This window comes from Pundamilia nyererei, unplaced genomic scaffold (genome assembly GCF_000239375.1).
Source record: "Pundamilia nyererei isolate P.nyererei 1_Seehausen unplaced genomic scaffold, PunNye1.0 scaffold00021, whole genome shotgun sequence".
Classification (NCBI taxonomy): Eukaryota; Metazoa; Chordata; class Actinopteri; order Cichliformes; family Cichlidae; genus Pundamilia; species Pundamilia nyererei.
Window position 1 is genome coordinate 2,075,480 of NW_005187422.1, and position 19,615 is coordinate 2,095,094.

General features: G+C 41.6%; 3 protein-coding genes across 7 annotated transcripts in view; 1 reads left to right on the plus strand and 2 right to left on the minus strand.

Moving 5' to 3' along the window:
* srsf6b (serine and arginine rich splicing factor 6b) lies at positions 1 to 4,292 on the minus strand. 2 transcript variants are annotated; one of them, XM_005726645.1, is made up of 6 exons: positions 4,128 to 4,292; positions 3,270 to 3,412; positions 1,862 to 1,980; positions 1,351 to 1,553; positions 1,117 to 1,179; positions 1 to 816 (listed from the first exon to the last, which is right to left on the minus strand). In XM_005726645.1, exons 1-6 carry the CDS (start codon positions 4,232 to 4,234, stop codon positions 432 to 434), a joined length of 1,020 nt encoding a protein of 339 aa, XP_005726702.1. In that variant the 5' UTR covers positions 4,235 to 4,292; the 3' UTR covers positions 1 to 431. The 2 variants fall into 2 exon arrangements, with proteins under 2 accessions (XP_005726702.1, XP_005726701.1); XM_005726644.1 differs by having other exon boundaries at positions 1,862 to 1,983.
* Positions 4,293 to 4,612: 320 nt separating this feature from the next.
* acot8 (acyl-CoA thioesterase 8) lies at positions 4,613 to 11,093 on the minus strand. Of its 3 annotated transcripts, none has more exons than XM_005726652.2 (7): positions 11,038 to 11,093; positions 8,576 to 8,799; positions 7,535 to 7,671; positions 7,103 to 7,328; positions 6,133 to 6,290; positions 5,851 to 6,042; positions 4,613 to 4,862 (listed from the first exon to the last, which is right to left on the minus strand). In XM_005726652.2, the coding sequence occupies exons 2-7, from the start codon at positions 8,773 to 8,775 to the stop codon at positions 4,744 to 4,746; spliced, it is 1,032 nt and encodes a 343-aa protein (XP_005726709.1). In that variant the 5' UTR covers positions 8,776 to 8,799; positions 11,038 to 11,093; the 3' UTR covers positions 4,613 to 4,743. The 3 variants fall into 3 exon arrangements, with proteins under 3 accessions (XP_005726709.1, XP_005726708.1, XP_013764696.1); XM_005726651.2 differs by lacking the exon at positions 11,038 to 11,093 and adding an exon at positions 8,887 to 9,014; XM_013909242.1 differs by lacking the exon at positions 11,038 to 11,093 and having other exon boundaries at positions 8,576 to 8,829.
* phactr3b (phosphatase and actin regulator 3b) overlaps positions 11,093 to 19,615 on the plus strand; it is a 56,955-nt gene continuing 48,432 nt past the window's right edge. Inside the window, exon 1 of one of the 2 annotated variants that reach the window (XM_005726646.1) lies at positions 11,093 to 11,356. In XM_005726646.1, the coding sequence (XP_005726703.1) occupies positions 11,248 to 11,356 (109 nt within the window). In that variant the 5' untranslated portion in view covers positions 11,093 to 11,247. Of the gene's footprint in view, positions 11,357 to 12,005; positions 12,034 to 19,615 lie in introns of those variants that run through there. The other variant, XM_005726650.1, reaches the window with a different exon arrangement.

Genomic DNA, 19,615 nt, shown 5'->3' on the forward strand with positions numbered 1-19,615 from the left:
TCTGTTATTTTATTACAATATAACATTACAAATAAATGATGTAGACTGTTTCAAAATGACTGGGGACTTTAAAAGGCAAACAGCTAAAAAACAACCATCACAAACCATGCAAATGTATTCATTACAAAAGTATTAGTTGGGACTGAAAAAATATGAAGCAACTTTCGCTGCTGCTGTCAGCGGTTCGACTCAAATTGTACATTTGGACTTCACTAAAGAGAGAAATACTGTCACGTAAAGAGTTTCATCTAATAACTATTTAATTTAACAGAAAATACAAACGAAGAAACAAAAAAAAAAAAAGAAAAAAGAAAGACTGTCAAGAAAAGACAGATTTATAGATTTCACAGCCTCCCAGTTTGTGCCAGAAGATTGAAACCTTTCTGCTTCTGTAAACACCTCAGACAGGCCTGAGATTGTCAGAGATCCAATCAATCCTGCGAGGCTGATCTGGATCGAGAGCGAGACTTGGAGCGGGAGGCGGAGTGCTTGGCAGGGGACTTGGATGCCTCCTTGCTCGGGGGTGATTTGGAGGTATGTTTCTCTCCCCTACTCTCTGAACGGGACCTTGATCGGCTTCGTGACTTCTTACTGGACGACTTCTCCTTGGAACGACTCCGGGATTTGCGCGTGGCCTTGACTTTGGATGAGCTCTTGGAGCGAGACTTCCGAGTGCTGCTCTTGGAGGGACTGTGAGATTTGCGAGTGCGAGAACGAGACTTCTCTGGAGATTTAGAACGGGATTTCCTCTTGGATCTGGAATGCGACTTCCCCTCTGACCTGGAGCGAGATCGCCCTTTGCTGCGTGACCGAGACCTGCAACACACACACACACACCCAGGTTTCAGGACTGAGATGTAACTGGGTCAATCACAGTAACTGGGTACTTTTGGCTTTCTCTGACACCATATTTCCTTAATAACATGACAAAAACATGACTTCCTGCTGCTGAAAAGTTTAAAAAACTGAACAGATGAAGAAGCAGTCCACATGAAAACGACAAATGGGTTTGCCGTCTTCGTCAAAGCGGAACCACTAAAATTAAAACGGCTGCTGAAAAGACAAAAAGCTAAATGTGCTTAAAGCATGAGACAAAGCCATTCAAACGTAACTGACCGTGAGCGGGACCTGGACGAGCTTCTACTTCTGCGGCTGTGAGAGCGCCGTCTGCTACGAGACCTGTGGGTTCGAAAGTAAAAACAACTTTAAAGTGGACGTGGAAATCTGCTCACCACCAACATTAAGTGTTAAGTTTAAAATAATCCTTAATTATGCTGAACAGCAATAACAGATAAAACATAAGAAAAGTGAACAAACGATAAGCATGAAAAAAATATAAGCCTCACTTACCTGGATCTGCTGCCAGAATATGAGCGGCGGCGGCGAGGTTTGTCTTCCACCAGACGAATCTTCCTTCCATTAATATCAGTGCCGTCCAGTTTTTCCAGAGCTCGTTTCATGTCTGAACGGGAACGAAATTCGATGACGCCCTCGTTGGCCCGTCCTTTATGAGCGTCAGCATAGGTTACTTCACCCGCCTGCCTCATAAAGTCCTATGAGACAAATAAAAACATGACTCTGAAAATGACTGTGGCTAGTTGTGGATGACATGTGGCACGTTAGCTCTATCTACCACTGGACATTATTAAGCTGTTCCCACACAGGAAGCAATTTGCTTGTTGCACATCGATTTGAAACTGAAGTTTGGTTGTTCGTGTAGCAGCCAATCAAATCTCAAAACACATTCATCCTGTAGGTGGTTAGGTCCAGGCTAATTTTTCTTTCTTGCAAGGGCAACTGCCATCCTCTGCTGACATGCAGAAATGGTCAGGAAAAGGAGACCGGAGATACAAAGCCTCACCTTAAGGTCCTGCCAGCTGCACCTGCTGGACAGGTTCTCCACAATGAGGCGGTGTTCAGTGCGAACAGGTGGCCCGTACTTATCCCTGCCGGTGCGATTCCAACTGCTGTAGCCTCCACCTTCAACAAAGACAGAGAGACTAACATTTCATTCAAGGCCAGAAAACCTCAAAAAAAGGACTCCAAACTGGCCTAAAAAGATTTACTAGATCACTGCAGACTGAACCTCTCTTGTTTTTGTTCTTAAACCTCCTTCAACTATTAATTATACCATCAACTAATACCTGTGAACCTGTCTTAATTGTGTAAGTGAAGGGGATTAAAGATGCCAGTGGTTTTTAGTATAAATCCCAGAGTCCTATTGATTGTTTTATATGTAGACAGGGATCGCTTAATTTAGCATTTAAAGAACAGAGAAAATGTGCAGCACCCTATGCCCTGTGGACAAGGAATAAAAACCACTTTATTAAGAATTACACAGCAGTTCTTCTCCTTTAGTTGTATTTATTAAACAGCTACAGATTTGCCTAAATATACAAAAAAAAAGATTTTTTATTCTGTCCTTATAAGACACATCTAACGCCTCTTTTTTTTCTCTTTATATACTGGGAATAATGTGATGCTTGATTCTTGCTGTTGAAGCTGTTTTAGAGTCTACAGTTTAAATATAAGGCAAGGCTCTTTCTAAATTTCTTATTTTCTAGTCTTACTGTACAATAAAATATGCCTTGTTCTGAACTCTATCCACTTGAAACTCAATGACACAAACATGAAACCTACCAAACTCTTTTACTACAGAGTACAGGGAGCCAATTCACAGGCTCAAACGCGTGTTGGCTCGATCCTCTGCGACATGTCTTGCGTCAGTAAAACCAACAGGATTCCTCACCATCACCCTGGTCTATTGGAAAAGGGTGCTGTCATCACGGCTTCCGGTTATGTCAACCAATGGTCAAAGGGCAAAGGTCACACACACATTTCAAGGGAGAAAACCCAGGCCAAACAGGTCAGGCAGTCATCGTTACCCTCATTGGACTCGGACCCAGCCCGCAGTGGACTCTTTCAAATTGAAACATCAAGCACTGTGTTAATGTCGACTTCAAATTGAATACATCGTAGCTTCACAAGTCTTACCTTTTCTTTAATCACTGTTACTCATTGGATTTTAATACAGTTCTCTTTACACAAAGGCACAATGGATTTGAGTGCTAATGGGAATAGACGTGTAAATTAGCAATGTGTATGGCAGGGCATGTCACATGTGTACAGGCAGCTTCAGTGAAACTCATTTAATTCTTTGCTTCAAGAGTCAGTGCAAGTGTAGCTCACGTTAGTTAGCACAAACGTGTAAGAACCCCACGTCTGTATGACAATCATGCTTTGCTCTCAATCAGACGTGTTCAACTTACTACGTCCCCCATAGCCATATCCGTCTCTCCTGGGTCCACGGGCATGCTCAATAACGACCCGCTCTCCACAAAGTTCCTTTCCATTCAGCTCATACACAGCATCATCAGCATCTCGCATGTCCTCAAACTCGACAAAGCCGTACCTAAGAATCAGTGTGCAGGAGTCAAAACAATGGCAAACACTAGCCATTAATATCATTACCAATTAATGCAAATGATTCATAATTAACTCTAAAGACTGTCTAATATGGTAAACTTTTAATCAGCGGCTAAGAGAACTGCTTTCCAATTTAAAAATCCTGGTGCTCCTGTCAAACTTTACAAGCAAGGGAATAAAGGGATTTGGGAAGCTATGGCAATTAATCTAGGAATATTTCTGTAAAGTTTATCATAGACTCTGACTATCTGATCTGATTTGGTAATTATATGCAATCTATTTCTCTAATACAGCAATTATCTAAAACTTACACTTAACTATTATATTTGTGCTCAGCAGTCTTTCTGTTTTGTAGGCATATAACCAGAATACAACCAGCTGGCAGCCAGCTGATAGAGTCCCCTTATTTGCGCTCACTGACAAATTCTCATATTTAAACTGATGATTGACCCTGTAGCGTTTCCCAAGCAGCTAGTGTAATGTTAGCGAAGAAAAATTAGCTAAAAGTACCAAAAGCAGAGCTTTGTAAAACTTAAATGACAAAAGACAGGACACTGTACCGCAAATTCAACTTTTAGCTGACATTACCGCGGTTAGCACCGCACACTGTCCCTACTAGGGCATCAACTCTCGGGGTTAACATTAAAATAACATCAAGCTAGCTCACTAGCTAGCAGCTAAGAAAGATGAGACGGTCTTACCCATTTTTCAGGTCGATCTCTAATAATTTGCCATAGCCACTAAAAAACCTTTGAATATCTTTCTCTCGAACATGGTAGCTAAGTTTGCCAACATAGACCCGAGGCATGCCTGAAAATATTGGGCAGAACAAGTTAAACACAACTTGTTTGGAGCTACACACAGGCCTAGGCGACGCTCGAGGTTAGACTTCCGGAAAAAACAACTTCAGAATAAAAGCTGACGAAAATGTAGGCACAAAGTACACACTTCAGTTTTGTGTGTGTGAAGCTTGTACATAAGACCTGTGCGGCACCTTCACACTGTACATGTCTCTTTTGACTTATGTGAATATTCAAGTCTTTGCCTTGATAAGGAGAATTTCCTGTAGGAATATGAATGAAGGATTGAATCATGTTTATGTGTGAGAATGAAGGCATTTCTCAAACAAATGACAAGCGTGCATCCATTACAACTATTTTAGTCTTTATTGACGGAAAATACATTTATTAAAAATAAAAAATAAAAAAAATCATGCTTTCATATATTAATTTTTAAACGTTTAGAATTCTTTTGCTAATCATATAATTAGATTATACAAATAAATTAGGGTTTCAAAAGGAAACACATAAAGTATCCCTATAATTTGCTGGGCTCAGTGACTGGTTTCACTCTCAGGACACCCTCCTGGGAACATGAGGCAGCCAGCATCCCATCTCTTCTCCACATTCGGCCCTGCACCAGTCCCCTGCTGCTCCCTGTAGGGCACAAAACAGAAAGTCATTTCAGGAATGGACAAAAGGACAAGCAAAGCATAAACAAATACAAAGTCTTTGAAAGTTAGAACCAAATACACAACAATCATCATCACTGATGATGGTACTCAAAAATACTACTGTTACATTAATACTACTTAAGATAAGATTTTATTGGTTCCACAACGGGGAAATTTCAAGGATCAAGGTTCTTTATTCGTCACATGCATAGTTATACTTATGCATGGGGGGGGGGTTTGTTACCTCAGCTCAGGTACAGATATCAGAAGGAAAATACAAAAAATACAAATAAAATAGAAACAAATATAAAATAAGTAAGATAATACACAATATACAACGGTAGCATACACAGTGATTATAGATATGGTTGTGGAAATATGCAAGACATAAACTATATAGCTTAATATAACTATTCTACCACTACTATTCCTATGTAAGTAATAGATATCTATAAGTATAGATATCAGACATCAGAGACATCAGAGAAACACTTTAAATGTTTTAGTATTATAAATGGTATGCACAGTTATTAGTTTAGGTAGTTATCAACATAATTAGACTAAAAGACTTAAAACAAACACAGATGATGGATTATAAACACTGTAATGAGGATGGGAACAAATAACTCATGGGGTGTAACAATAATCATGCACTGATGAACTATCTATCTATCACCCATGACAACAAATTATAACAAAGAAAAGCTAAAAACAATATTTAATCGAATAAAAATGAAACACATACCATGTGTTCCCAGGGACAGAAAAACAAAGACTGCTTTGCAAACGAGTTCAAGCTACTAGTTTGAATAATGCAGGACATTACTTGTGGACTTTGTTTCAAAATAAAAACAAAGTGCTTACCTAAGAAAACAGTGAAGCTGGAAACATGACCGGTCATATTCTGATGTTAAAAACATATGCTTTACTGTGTTCTGCATTCGTTCTTGAGATGTGATCAACATACTGACCTGCCCATGGGCTCTCACACTCGTACAGCATCCACTCATCACTGCGGAACGTGCTGTGGAACCACATGGAGTGGTCGAGCGAGGCGGCGAACTTGGCCCTGTACTCTGGGTAAGGCAGCAGCACTGTGCCCAGCAGAGCAAAGTCTGACACATAAGCAGCAACGCAGCAGTGCAGCTTCATGTTACCTTCCCCTACGCAAACACACAACAAAAACAGCTTAGCATGTACCATACGTCTTACTCTGATCTCAAACACGAGGCAGGATGACAATGATATTTTACCAATATGTCCTCGTGCTCGCCCCCAAAACAGCCTTCTTGGTTGCTCTGGACCCAGTCTGTAAAAGTGTGCTGGGTTGACTGGTTTTATCTCAATGGGGACTTCATTAGCCAGCAGTTTTTTCAGGCCTTTCTTTGCCTCCTCTGCCAGGTCAGGTTTACTGCAAAACAACCCACAGACAGAGAGAAAACACAGTTATATGTTTGCTTTATTTATTCTAACTGCAGTTCTTTAGTAATGCATAATAGCACTGTTAGCAAAACTGTTGTTTTAAACAATAATAATAAGTTTTACATTTTTTGATGTCTATGAACTTCAAGATTTTTGACTTCAAAAATAAAATGCTAGTGTGGTTTCTCCTGATTAATGATCCTAATCCATGAAGTTTGCATAATAAATAAAGTGAAGTTTTATATGATTATAACTAAAGTGAATACAAAAAACCCCACAGGGTACCTGAAACTAGACAGATGGATAATGACAAATTTAGCAGACTTTACAGCTGGACTGAGATATTAGTGTTGTAAACAACAGCTTAACCAACAGTTAAATCTAAGTTTTAATCAGCTGATATGTGTCGTAGGAGAAACAACACAATCTGGACTTGTCCAAGCGAAAAAGCTCTTGTTTCTTAGCACTTCCTCTCAGCTCCTTACTGTATACGCCTGCAAACAAAGACACAATGCAGAAAGAAAACAGTGAAGCTGGAAACATGATTATAGATGATTATATAAGTTTAAAAAAAGAAAAGAAACTAAAGCGATCTGCAATAGTGTCGTTTACAAGACTGCTCCTTGACACAAAGTTTTGGTCAGTGTGACTTTAGAGGCCATTCTGCCTGAGGAAGCCTCAAAGGTGCCTAAAATTTACAGAAAACAGTGACTTTTAATGTTATTTTATATAACTTTAAGCACAATGTGGATCAGACAAAGGCACAGTCTAATCCACAATAATAAATAAAGTCAATGCTACCTGAGGTAATGGTGAATAAGTTCCTCCACGGTGAGGAGGTCTTCAGGCGGAGGGACCACTGGCATGGGGAACTGGTGCTGCAGGGGGCTGGGCTGCAGTGTTTGGAAGGAGGCTTGGCAGATTAGTATGGGCTGTCCATGCTGGATGGCCTTCACAGAGCGCACGGTGAAGCTGCGGCCATCTCGCGTGCGGTCCACTTGGTAAAGCACCGGAACCTTCGGATCACCTGGAAAACACCAAGAACAGTAAAGTGCTATCATAACTGACTGAAAATGAAAACAGGTGCACATTTGCTTGTACAGGAAAAGAAGAGGAGATGAAGCTATTTAAGCCAATCTGTATGCTGTCTCTTTCTCTCTGTCTTTGCTGACTTCCAAATGGATTCTTTGTAATGTTATTCTTTCATCACCGAGGAAGTTCAGCTCATCTTACCTGCTCGGACAAAGTAGCAGTGCAGGGAGTGGGCGTACAGGCTGTCGCTCACAGACTTGGCCGCAGCCACCAGGGCCTGGCCAACTATCTGACCTCCAAACAGACGCTGAGTGCGGGGCACCCAGTGGTGGGTCCCCCTGTGGGAACAGAGGATACACTGCTGAATGGTAATCAGGCAAATGCTTATAAAAGGTGAACTGAACTTATCACAGAACGTAAAGAAAATTTGTGTTTGGTGGATTATTTTATTTATATACCATTTGAAATCCTGTTTATTTCCCCTTAAATGGTGCCACATTTGGATCTATCATCTTACGCCTCTGTTGATGACAAGCATTGCTTTTCCAGTGAGGGAGACGCTGCCCCACACCATCACACTGCCTCCACCAAAAGCTGGTGCAGCAATCAGTGTAGTGTTCTCTACATCTTCTCCACACTTTGACCCTATGATCCCGTTGCTGTCGCAGAATATGAACTCATTGCTGAACATAACTTTCCTCCCAACACGTTCTCATCCCAATGTCTAACATACCGACGCAATGTGCCAAATCGTCGGCATGAGAGCCAAATATTCCACATAACAGGGAGCGCATCCCCTGTTATGTGGAATATTTGGCCTTAAATTTGGAGTTGGTACTAGGGCTCCATCCAGATAATGCGGCAGCTTGGTTTTGTGGAAAACAGGCTTGAAGTTGTCCTATGCAAAATTTCAATAAAGGCCATAATTTCGTTGTACATGTACAATGACAACAAATGCCTATTCCATTGATTCCTAATCAGTCAAACGTGGCGTGCTTAGAGCAGACACCTGCTGACCGCTGTAGGAGGGTCCACGCTCACAGGTGCTGCTTGCTAATCAGGAGCCAATCAGGTCCCTGGTTGTCAACACCTGTGGTACCAGAAGCTCAAACAGAGTCAGCAGCAGATAGAGAAGGTTTGGGAGGTCGCTGCCTACAATGACGTGTTTTAAATATTACCTTCCTGTTGTATACCGAGCGGGGACCAGTACACATCAAACAGCGAGCTGCAGTGGAAACTTACCGGTACAGGTCGACATCCAGCTTCTCCAGGTTTAAAACGCTGGTGAGGAGGACGCTTTTCAGGTCCTGCTGATACTGAGAGTTACGGCTCTGCGAAACTTCATCTTGTTCTGATTTCAGTGCCTCATTAGCTTCCAGAATTTTGTTTTTATCGATTAAACCGCTATTTTCATGACATCCGCCGAGTTCTTTCTCCGCCATGTTTGTTTGGAAACTTCTTCTACACTGTAAAAGGAAAAAATGGTGAAAAGTTCATAACTGCCACCTAGCGTTGGGACAAAACACAGACATTTACTACTACCATTAAAGTACCAAAGTTTCTCAGCACTTGAATTGGATCCATTTATTTTGCACTTTTGCAAAGACACGGATCGGGTATAACATTATGAACGCCTGACTAATATTGTGTTGGTTCCCTCTTTTTGCCCTGACCCATCGAGGCATGGACTCCTCATGACCCCTGAAGGTGTGCTGTCGTATCAACACTAAGGTGTCTATATTGTGATTAGAAAATGAACCACCTGACTGGTTCACTGCATATTTGTGCAGCGTTTATATAGCAGGTCTTCCTTTACATTGTTAATGTTGTAGTGTGTTATCATTGGCATATGGCAAAATATGTAAATGAGTGTCTGAGAACAACATGTTTATTGATTTGAGTTTTACTCTGTCGGCATTTTGAAGGGAACGTCTTAATAAGGAGGAAACAATACGTCTCTTACTTGTCGAGGAGTCATCAGTCTTGTTAGCTGTGCTTGAAACAGTCAGAGCAGAATAATGATTTTCCTTTACCAGTCATTCTGGTCACATTATGGCATTTACAGGGATGGCGTTAGGGACACTCATGGACAGTTTAAAGTATTTACAGTTGGTTTACTGTTTTCATTTCTAAGTTTGGTAAGCAGTCACAAGGTAGTAGGTTTTAGTATACATTCGCAAACAGTTTCCAGACCTTTACAGTCTGTTGTTAAAGAAAATTAGATAAATGAGACTACACAGTGTTACCCTCTCTAGAGGGATTTGAGACTGCCATCAAATTCCAAATAGTCTTTAAAAAAAATTATTTAAACACTTGACATACTTTGTATTGTGAATAAAATATGAGTTTTTAAGATTTGCAAATTATTGCATTGTTTTTATTTACATTTTACAGTGTGCAGTGTCTTTGTACCTTTCATCAACTCAATAAATCCAACTATCAGCTTTTTATTAAAATTTATCGTCTGTTTGTGGTTTTAAATTAAAAATCAATTATTAGTTAAATTTTAGTTTAGAAATTCCATAAAACTGTCATTATTAATTAAATATCGTATATACAGAAACAGAGCAGCAGGCCAGAGACGCAGAGATGACTATCAGGAAATGTGCATCATCTGTGTTGAGTCAGCGACATGTATCCACAACTCTTCAAAAGCTGTACCAAAAGAACAATTTTCTATGTGTGTGCAGTTAACCTGATATTTAATCTTTTCAAAAACGATTTGTAAAAAACCAAAATGTTCTTGCTAAATGTGAAGACTTTGTGCACTGTTGCAATCTTGAGTTGAAACGGATTTTTTTTTATGTTGCTGTTGACTTTAACTTTACAGTGACTGATTGTTTAAGGTTGACTGTTGATTTTGTTTTTGTTGAAAAAAAAAAAGATTTGTTCACTGCAGGAACCATGACTGAGTCAAGTCTATAAACTACAGTTTTCAGTGCATCATTTGGGAGAAACATTTTCCCAAATGTACTTTACATTATACCTGCATGTTGTTATGTTTGTTTGTTTTTTTGCTACTTTCGCTTTGTTGATGGAAATGTGTTGATAACATGTTATACTCATAAGACCAACCTTTTTAATACATAATCACCGGTGATAACTGCCATTTCAAACCTAAAGCTGAAGTATCTCACATGTAATAGTGTTACGTCTGTGTTAATGACTTTGGCCATGGCAGTGAACTGAAAACGATGTCTCTGGCACTGATGTCAAATTCTGACTGCTATGCACTGCCTCTCCTCCTTATATTCAGATGTATTTGGTGCTTAAAGTGATTCAAGCGTTGATCTGAAGTATTAAGGAGAGAACAGCGCAGCAGACTTCAGAGGGATCGAGCAGCACAAACTATGAATTTAACCAACATTGACATGGTTTGCATGAACTGGACAGAAGGCTGAAACCAAAGCATGGATTCAGAGGAAGATTCCATTAAGACGCTGCCCATTTTCAGCTAATACCAAGCAGGCCATGACTCTGATGCTACCTTCAGAGGCTGTAGGATCTATTGCTTTCAAATGTGGCCTGATATTTAAGACATTAAAGGGCAAAGAAAAAACACTAAAAGCCACAAGCCTTTCTTACCAAATTGCACAAACCGGGACTGCAACAGAGGACAGATTTAAATGGAGTTCTTTATTATATGAATTTGAATCAATATTGCGCTTTCCTAGTTTTATTTACCACTCAAATTCACTTACTACCTGTTAACGTTGCTGATTTTGCGAGCAACACCTGAAGGCGCCATGATGCTGCGCGCGTAATGGATTTCCCCAGCGCTGCTGCTTTTCGGGGACCAGGAGCTGCAGCTGCAGCACTCCGACCACATTTAATCCGCACCACCTCTTGATGCCGGTGACCTTGGCTGACGGAGATCGCCCCTTTCAGTCTCGTGTCGCCGTCTTGTTTTCACCATGGCATCATCGGATGGGCTGGAGGAGGACTGTGTGTTGCAGCGGGGAAGATCTCAGAGTGACCCGAGCAGCATCACCGAGGTCCGCCTGGGTGAAGCGCACAGAGCAGGTAAGAGGAGGGGGGGCGGTAATCCGACTGCTTGTTGGACATGTGTCAGCTGTCTCATTTACTGCTGCTTCACGCGGTCGACTGGGTAGGCGTGACATCACGGAGTCCGGGCTCGCCCGCATCCAGTCACGCAGACTGCACCCGTGGTGGTCCCACTTCATTTGTGTGCTTGTGTTGTAAACGTGCGTCATTTACTACCCAGTGCTCGCTCTGGCTGTGAGAAGTAGGCCTTATGTGTGGCTGCCTTTAAAATATCAACCACACCGTAATGAATCAGGCTATGATGGGTTTTTGCCCCCACTAGTGTCATGCAGGTCATATGTAGAGTCCCCCTTTTTAAGCATTGCACTGATTTTATCCCAATAATGGCATCCAGACTTGTAACATCAGCTCCTCATTGCCCAAATCTCCTTCACATCATCAAGCTGTGACATCTTTGAATAAACACGATGTCATGATGTAGAACTGGGTGTTCTCTCTCTCCTCCCCCTCACTATTCTCGCTCTCTTATTTCTGCATTTGTGAACGAGGTGTGTTCTTGCAGCATGGGGGCACACAAGTTGCTATCACACATGGACTGCAGTGTGTTGAGCCGAAGCTGACGAGAGTGCTGGTTGTGTATTTGGCTGTTTCCATGGTGATCTAAATGGCAGAAGGCAGCGCTTGGCTCTCCAACTGTGAGACGACATGGTGTTTGTCTGTCTGCTCCACACTGGTGATGTACAGCAGCCAGCAATTCAAAGCGAAATGCCACTTAGGCCGTGAGTTGTGCTTATTCGTGAGGTGGGATTCGCAGTTCCACCGGGAGTCTGTGGGAAGGCGTTCACTGTTGCTGTGTAGATGTGAAGCAGGAGTCATAAAAATGTTCTGCTTTCAAAGGTACTGAGCGACAGACTCATGTGAAAGTGAGTTGATTATTTGCAGGCTGGAAGCACAATGCTGTTTGTTTTCCAGCAGTACATTCAACTGGTTTCAGGTAAACGGCAACCTCAAGGTCCGAAAACTGAAGCCAACACGGAAGTGCCAAACACTACACTTCCTCTAATGGCCACTAGAGGCTGGCTTCTGGAATGAGTCAATCCTCAGATGATAAAATGTACAACTTTACATGTTTACAGCCTCACACTTAAAAGCTTTTGGCCGTTATGAATATTTCCCCTTTGTAACAGCTGTGTGGAGGGTGATTTTTCTTAAAAAAAAAAGAGTCATCCATCTCCATACTGTTAATGCTTAAAGTTAAGGGTGTGGCCATTTTGATTGTTTGCTAACATGGGCAGCTAGCTGGTTACTGAAATGAACTCTTGGCCATATTTATGGTGGTACCTTGCCCCTAACCCCTCCACCACTCCACAGTGATTATGCATAGAGGTTTAAACCATTTTTTTTCCTGCACCAGACCATGAACATGGCTTTTAATGCTGTGAAGTTGGGCATTTCAATGAGGGAGTCCTTGGGGTTTGACTTGCTTTTGGAGTCGGCATCAAGTTGCCATTAGATGAAATGCTGTCTTTGTATATTCTGCGTTGGCTTCATTCCAGAGGCTGTTGCTCAGTGGCTCCAAAAATCCAGAAATATTACATGGCATCATTCAAAATGGCAATGTTGGGACTTGGAAATACAAATTCCAAAAGCAATGCGTGCCTACATACACCCATCTTTTATATACGGTCCATGGTTTCACAGCCAAAGTGATGAGTGCAGACATTGATGCTGCTGTATCTCTACAAATAAGAGGCTCAGTTACTGAATCATAAGTGTGGGGGTTGCAGTATAATGCACATGACAGGATTCATTCATCTTGTGGCATGCATGCCACACTTTCATTTTCACGAGTGTGTGATGTTACAGTCTGTTTGAACATTGGACTCCTTCGGCTGGCTGTCTTTAGAGAAGGAGAGCCACAGCAATGCTGCAGAAAAGGATGTTCAAGTTCTCTCGCTGGCGGCGAATACCGTTGTGTTCATGCCTTCGGTTTCTACTGCTTGTCACGTTGTTGTGGTTGTTATAGTTACGTAACAGCGTTGGTGTATATGTGAAACTCTAAGGCATCACTGGCAGGGTTGTCCTGTCATATGCCGCTTATTACCATTTTTATCTAAATGTCAAATAGGCTCAGATCTCATTTCATCTCATCTCTGAAGCACTGTGGCAGATTTCTCCCCAAAAGCTGGACATTTCCAGTGCAGCATTAGACAGACAGAGCTCAGGCAATGCAGCAAGTGCAAACCTGCCTGTCCTGTTCCTCCCCCACTTCTCCATCCCCTCAGATCGGTGCTAACCCTTTCCGAGCCCCCTACTGCGGCTTTGATCCTTCTACTTGAAGAATCCTATCCATTAGAGGGGAGGAAAAGGGGAGTGACAGATCACTGATGGTGGTATTATCACAGCACCCAGCTGGGCAATGTCAAACTGAATCAGCTGCACAATCGACCGGACTTAATACAAATGACTTCTTACAATGTAAACATTTCCTCTGAATTACAAGGTTGTAACCAGAAATGGAAAATCACTTGCCATTTGTGCTTAGTCCTCACTCAGTGCTTTTAGCATCTGTTAAGCACTGAAGACTGATTTAACCCAAATACTTGTTACCCTGAAGTTTAAAGGTTGTCAGACAGGTCTTTGCTTTACCAACTAGGCTGAGAACAGAACAGCATGCCATGTATTAAAATCTCTCCCTATGGACTTCGTTAAGTGGTGATAAGCAGCCGCCTTGATCAGCCCATACAGGTTACATCATTGTCTCTGCTAGAGATGGTGCAGAACAATATGTGCCGCCAAAAACATTGTAGCCCAAAGGTGGATTCAAATTCACATTTTGGCATTTACACTAAGAGTCAAAAGTTTGGACATGCCTTCTCATTTAATGTTTTTTCTTTATTCCATATTGTAGATTCTCACTGAAGGCATCAAAACTATGAATGAACACATATGGAATTATGTAGTAAAACAGCCACCCTTAGCTTTGATTCCTGCTTTGGACACTCTCGGCATTCTCTCGATGAACTTCATGAGGTCGTCATCTGAAATGGTTTTCCAACAGTCTTGAAGGAGTTCCCAGAGATGCTGAGCACTTGTTGGTCGTTTTGCCTTCACTCTGCGCTCCATCTCATCCCAAACCATCTCGATTGGGTTAAGGTCAGGTGACTGTGGAGGCCAGGCCATCTGGTGCAGCACTCCATCACTCTTCTTCTTGGTCAGATAGCCCTTACACAGCCTGGAGGTGTGTATAGGGTCGTTGTCCTGTTGAAAAATTAATGATGGTCTAACTAAATGCAAGATACTGTGGTAGCCATGCTGGTTCAGTGTGCCTTCAGTTTTGAATAAATCCCCAACAGTGTCACCAGCAAAGCACCCCACACCATCACACCTCCTCCACCATGCTTCACGGTGGGATCCATGCACGTGGAGACCATCCGTTTACCTTTTCTGCGTCGCACAAAGACACGGCAGGTCGAACCAAAGATCTCAAATTTGGACTCATCAGACCAAAGCACAGATTTCCACTGGTGGTGTCCACTCTGTGTTTCTTGACCCAAACAAATTTCTTCTGCTTGTGTTTTTTTCTTAGTAGTGGTTTCTTAGCAGCTATTTGACTATAAAGGCCTGATTCACAGTCTCCTCTGAACAGTTGATGTAGAGATGTGTCTGCTACTGGAACTCTGTGTGGCATTTATCTGTGCTCTAATCTGAGATGCGGTTCCTGAGGCTGGTGTGTGGAGGGGTGTGGTTTGTGGCTCGGCTGCAGAGGACGTGTGGAGTGAGGTCCCAGTGTGGTGTTAGGGGGGAGGCTGACTTGCACACCTGACCTCCATCATCGAATCATGACTCCTCTTTAAAGGATGTTGCCAGACAGGAGGGGAGAGCGGTGTGGCAGCTGGTAAGCTGCTCAGACAGAAAGTGTCTAAACGTATACACAAGAAAACGCATAGCAACGTGCAACACTGTGTGTGTGGGTTCTCATTCGTGCCACGTGATGACTCGGATGAATGTATCCTCAGCAGCAGAGGTGGCTCTTGGTCTGGCTTTCCTGGGGCGGTCCTCATGTGAGCCAGTTTCATCGTAGCGCTTGATGGTTTTTGCGACTGCATTTGGGGACGCATTAAAAGTTTTAGCAATTCTCAATTTCCCTTTAGCTCTACATTTTCATTTTACAGTTTATATTGCTTTTAACTAATCTTGCTAACCGACTAGCTCACGAAATGTTGCATATTTCAAAAGGTAGTCAGTAAATTAAAATAAAATAATGCAGACTTACATACAATAGGCTATGGAAATACAAAACTAAAATAGTTTAGTGAGACAAAACTTGTAATGTGTATAGATAAGAAAAGGTTTGCTAGCTGCCTAGCTTAAAGCAGGTAGCATTGTTCAAAATGCAGGCTGAAAAACAATAAATAAAATAATACAGAGTGTTCTCATATAGTTTTCCAATGCTGTGATCAATTGTCAGCAGTGTTTTACAGTTTACCAGATTTACTACCTGCAGTCTAACAGCTGAAGCTTTTTGCTCAACAGGGTTTATTTTTGTAATATTATGAAGCAAGCTGCAAGCAAGTACACACACATAATGTCAACATTGATAATGATAATATATATGATACAGTATTATCATTAAATGTTAGAATTGAACGTATCTTATTAACTGTATTAAGACAGAAAATTCTTTAAGTTAAACGAAGTATTCATTTATGCCAAATGTACTGTTGCTTGTGCACTAAAGATGTGAAGCTTGCTGACACTGTAACATTGCCCTGTCCCTCCCTGCTGTTGCCTTTAGCCTGCAGGAGCCTCTTCCCTTGCTCCCCTCATCTCCCTATTTGAGTCACTGCTGTTGTACTAATCTGACATGCTGCTCCGACATCAAAGGCTTTCTCCCTGGACTCCTCTGCTGTTCTCGTACACTGCACCCCACCACCATCACACCGCCGCAACCCTCGGTTACTGATGGGCCTCAGTTTAGTCCTCGCATTCAGTCAGAGGCGATGGCGGCAGCCTGATGAGAAGATTAGGATTCTTTTTATTTGAATTCCTCATGTTTTATTAATCAGGAAGCCTTTACATAAGCCGGTTTGTCTCATTCCATATTCACTGCTGTGATTGAGAGGACAGAATAGCAAGCCTGGCACCTGGCAGCTCACTCCTACATGCATGTTGAGCTCAGCGAGGAACGAGTGCTAAATGTCTCCACATGAGTCACTGCACAGCAGCTGCAGTTGGAGATGAGACAGAATAAAAGGTGTGCATAGCTGGAAATAGAAAACAATAAAGCAATGTCACTTCCATTGTCCTCATGTGTGTCTGTGGAAATGTCAGCTGTAACAGCATTTGGCAAGAGCCTTGTCATAAAGTTTTTGGGTTTCTGAAATCCATGTTGTGAACCTGGAAGACGTTTTCTTGTCTTCACTGCATACTTAAATTTCCCCTCTCACAGTCTGTGTGAATTACCCATGGGTATGCAGCTTAGATTTTAACATGAGATACAGAGAAGCATGCAGCTGCAGACTGTTTACCCTAGGTCTATCAGCAAGTTAAAGGATACTTAGATTCTCAGTATCTTACCTTATGTTATTTCACTAATATGATTCTAATATAATATATGAATGAAACTTTGTCACACACAGTGATTGTTACCATCTAGTTGTTTAAAAAAAAGGATTTATTATAAATCACAATTCACGTGCAATGTTCAGTGCATATTAGGCTTAGTGGTCACCAAAATTTGTATCTCCAACTCACCACAAAATATGGAAGGAAGAATATGAAAAAGTGGCACAGGCTAGCAGATCAATAGATGGACATAGCTACCACCTAATAACACGTTTGTAAAGTGCTGATGTATTGACTACCACCATGTTGGGCTTTTTTTTTCTTTTGCTTTAAACTAGTACTGATTGCATTTGGTTTAGAGGTTGGCGTGCTCAGTTAAGAGCTAATGCCGGTAAGCTTAGCTGGAAAGATGCGCTGAACAGAAATCAGTACTTTCCTTCCATCTAATTAGTAATAACCACAGGTTGCAAATAAAATGCTAGTAACACCACAAACATGATTGAAAGGTCCAGTTCAGTGAATTAGTGGACGCAAACAGACAGCTGGTGGCTTAGCTGGCAACACAGTATTTCCAGTCTGTGTCTACACAGATGTAGACCTGTGTCTACATGGCATAAACCTCATTTTCAGAGCATCTAATATCTGCTATTATTTTTTTACCATGCTGAATTTTGACTGCTTCTTGATTTTGATTGTTTTGTGAGAAGTTCAACTTCGCAGTTCAACTCAACATTAGGTTTATGGTTTTCCAACAGGTGGTAGTACATGGTACCCAGACCTTTTTAGTGCCTATTTGGCTGGGGTTTCAGGCGATCTGAGGCGATCCAAAAATGTGACATCAACAGACTGCATTGGCTAGTCAGTTGCATCACTCCATGAGTCATGAGTGTCTCATTCACAAAAATCTAAACCGCCATTTTTTAAAAACCCAGCAATGAGGGAAATCCATCCATCCATTTTCTTCCGCTTATTGCTGAGTTTCTCCTTTTCTGACAAAAAGCCTTATGCACAGCAGCAGGTATACCATCACTTTGACATCCTCTATTATTGTGGCGTTTGTGTTGTATACAAATGACATCACCGGACTTTCAGTCACACGCTATAACAACCCCACGCACATTAGGTGGTACTCGATTGTAACGGAAAACATGTGAAATCCAGTTCAGGCAAGTCGAGCTGTGTCAAGTAGGTACTAGTGGAAAAAGGCTTTAAGTGTTACCTTAATTTTTCAGAAAGGTTCTACTTTAGGACAGACTACACGGATGCTACTGACTCCTTAAGGTAGTCCTGTCACACAATCTATAATCATTTGTTGCATCGTTTTATCAGAAGAAAGTTCCTTTGGTTCATTTTCATGCTAACAGGCAAAAATACTTCCAGGGTTTTATTTGCTTCTTTTAAAATCTAAACTCACTATATAATTAACCAAGGGGTTCCCTAACATGTGCTTAGAAATGCATTTCCACCACTAAAATGTGACATCTGCAGCTGGAGTAGATATGAGATTTGAGACATTTTGAAAGACTTGTTAATAACTTACATAGTGGCAGAGCCCTGAATATGCTTCTAAGTGGGTTCAAGAGCAGTTGAAAGGTGAAACACAGCCACAAGAGGGCTCTACTCGGCAGATGGCTTAATGTTGCATAAGTGCAGTGAGCAGTCACTGTCACGGCAAGTCCAGCACTGCAGTCACCAGGTCTCTCTCAAAAATGAGGGACAGCACATGGTTTGTTCAAGGTCATGCTGCATACGGTGAGAGCGGACAGACTCCTTCCTAGGATTAATCAGCATTACTCTCCATGTTTTAAGAGGAGTCTGAACTGGTATTGAAGTGAGGGGCACTTCAACTCAATATTCACTTCATGTCAAAGACCGCAGGGATGAGCGCAGTGAAGGCAATATTAGAATAAGTTTGGAAATCTTTTGAAATTCAATTAGAGGTGGTTACAACTGCACACGGGAAATGAAACTTTGCTCATCTTCACACCCCTCTATTTTCAGAGCTGATGCAATTCCTCTCAAGCTCTTTTTTTGTGATCTCATGTCTGTTTCAAAAGAGGAACATCTTGAAAGCAGTGATGGAGGATTTAACATGGACAGCTTGGCCATGATTAATGCGGAGCATTCCAGAAGTGATGTGACTGTAATGTAGGACTATAAATGAAATGTGGCTTTGCTGAGACAGTAATGGGTTGTTCAGAGTGAATGTTACCCTTGAGTCTTTGGTGCAGCATTGATTCTTTTTTATTGGTTGGCCAAGGCTCAGTAGTACAGTGGCTAATTCAAAAGCACTTCGCTTTTTTCCCCTCCCTGTTTTTTTTGTGCCAACTCATCTCTCATACCCTTGTGCACTATGCAGAGACATCGCTGGGTTCCACTGACTACAGGGCCCTGGGGAGCAACACAGCAAGCAGGGAAAAACATGACGTCACTGTTGGCCAATGCCATGACAGGACAAAACACTGTTATGCAGAATGCTGTAGCTAGGTCATTAAAAAAACTGAAGTCACCAGTCCAAAATAATATAAAGGAAGTGATCAATTTGGCGGTTCGGTTTGGTTCGATACTTTGGTGTCACGGCTCGATATTTTTTCGATACAAAGAAAATGTTCATGCCTTTTTAATTTGTCATTTATTAAAATTATAAATATATATTTTAACTCAAAAGTACAGTTTTTAAATGTAATGTTGCTGAAACAACAAAATAAT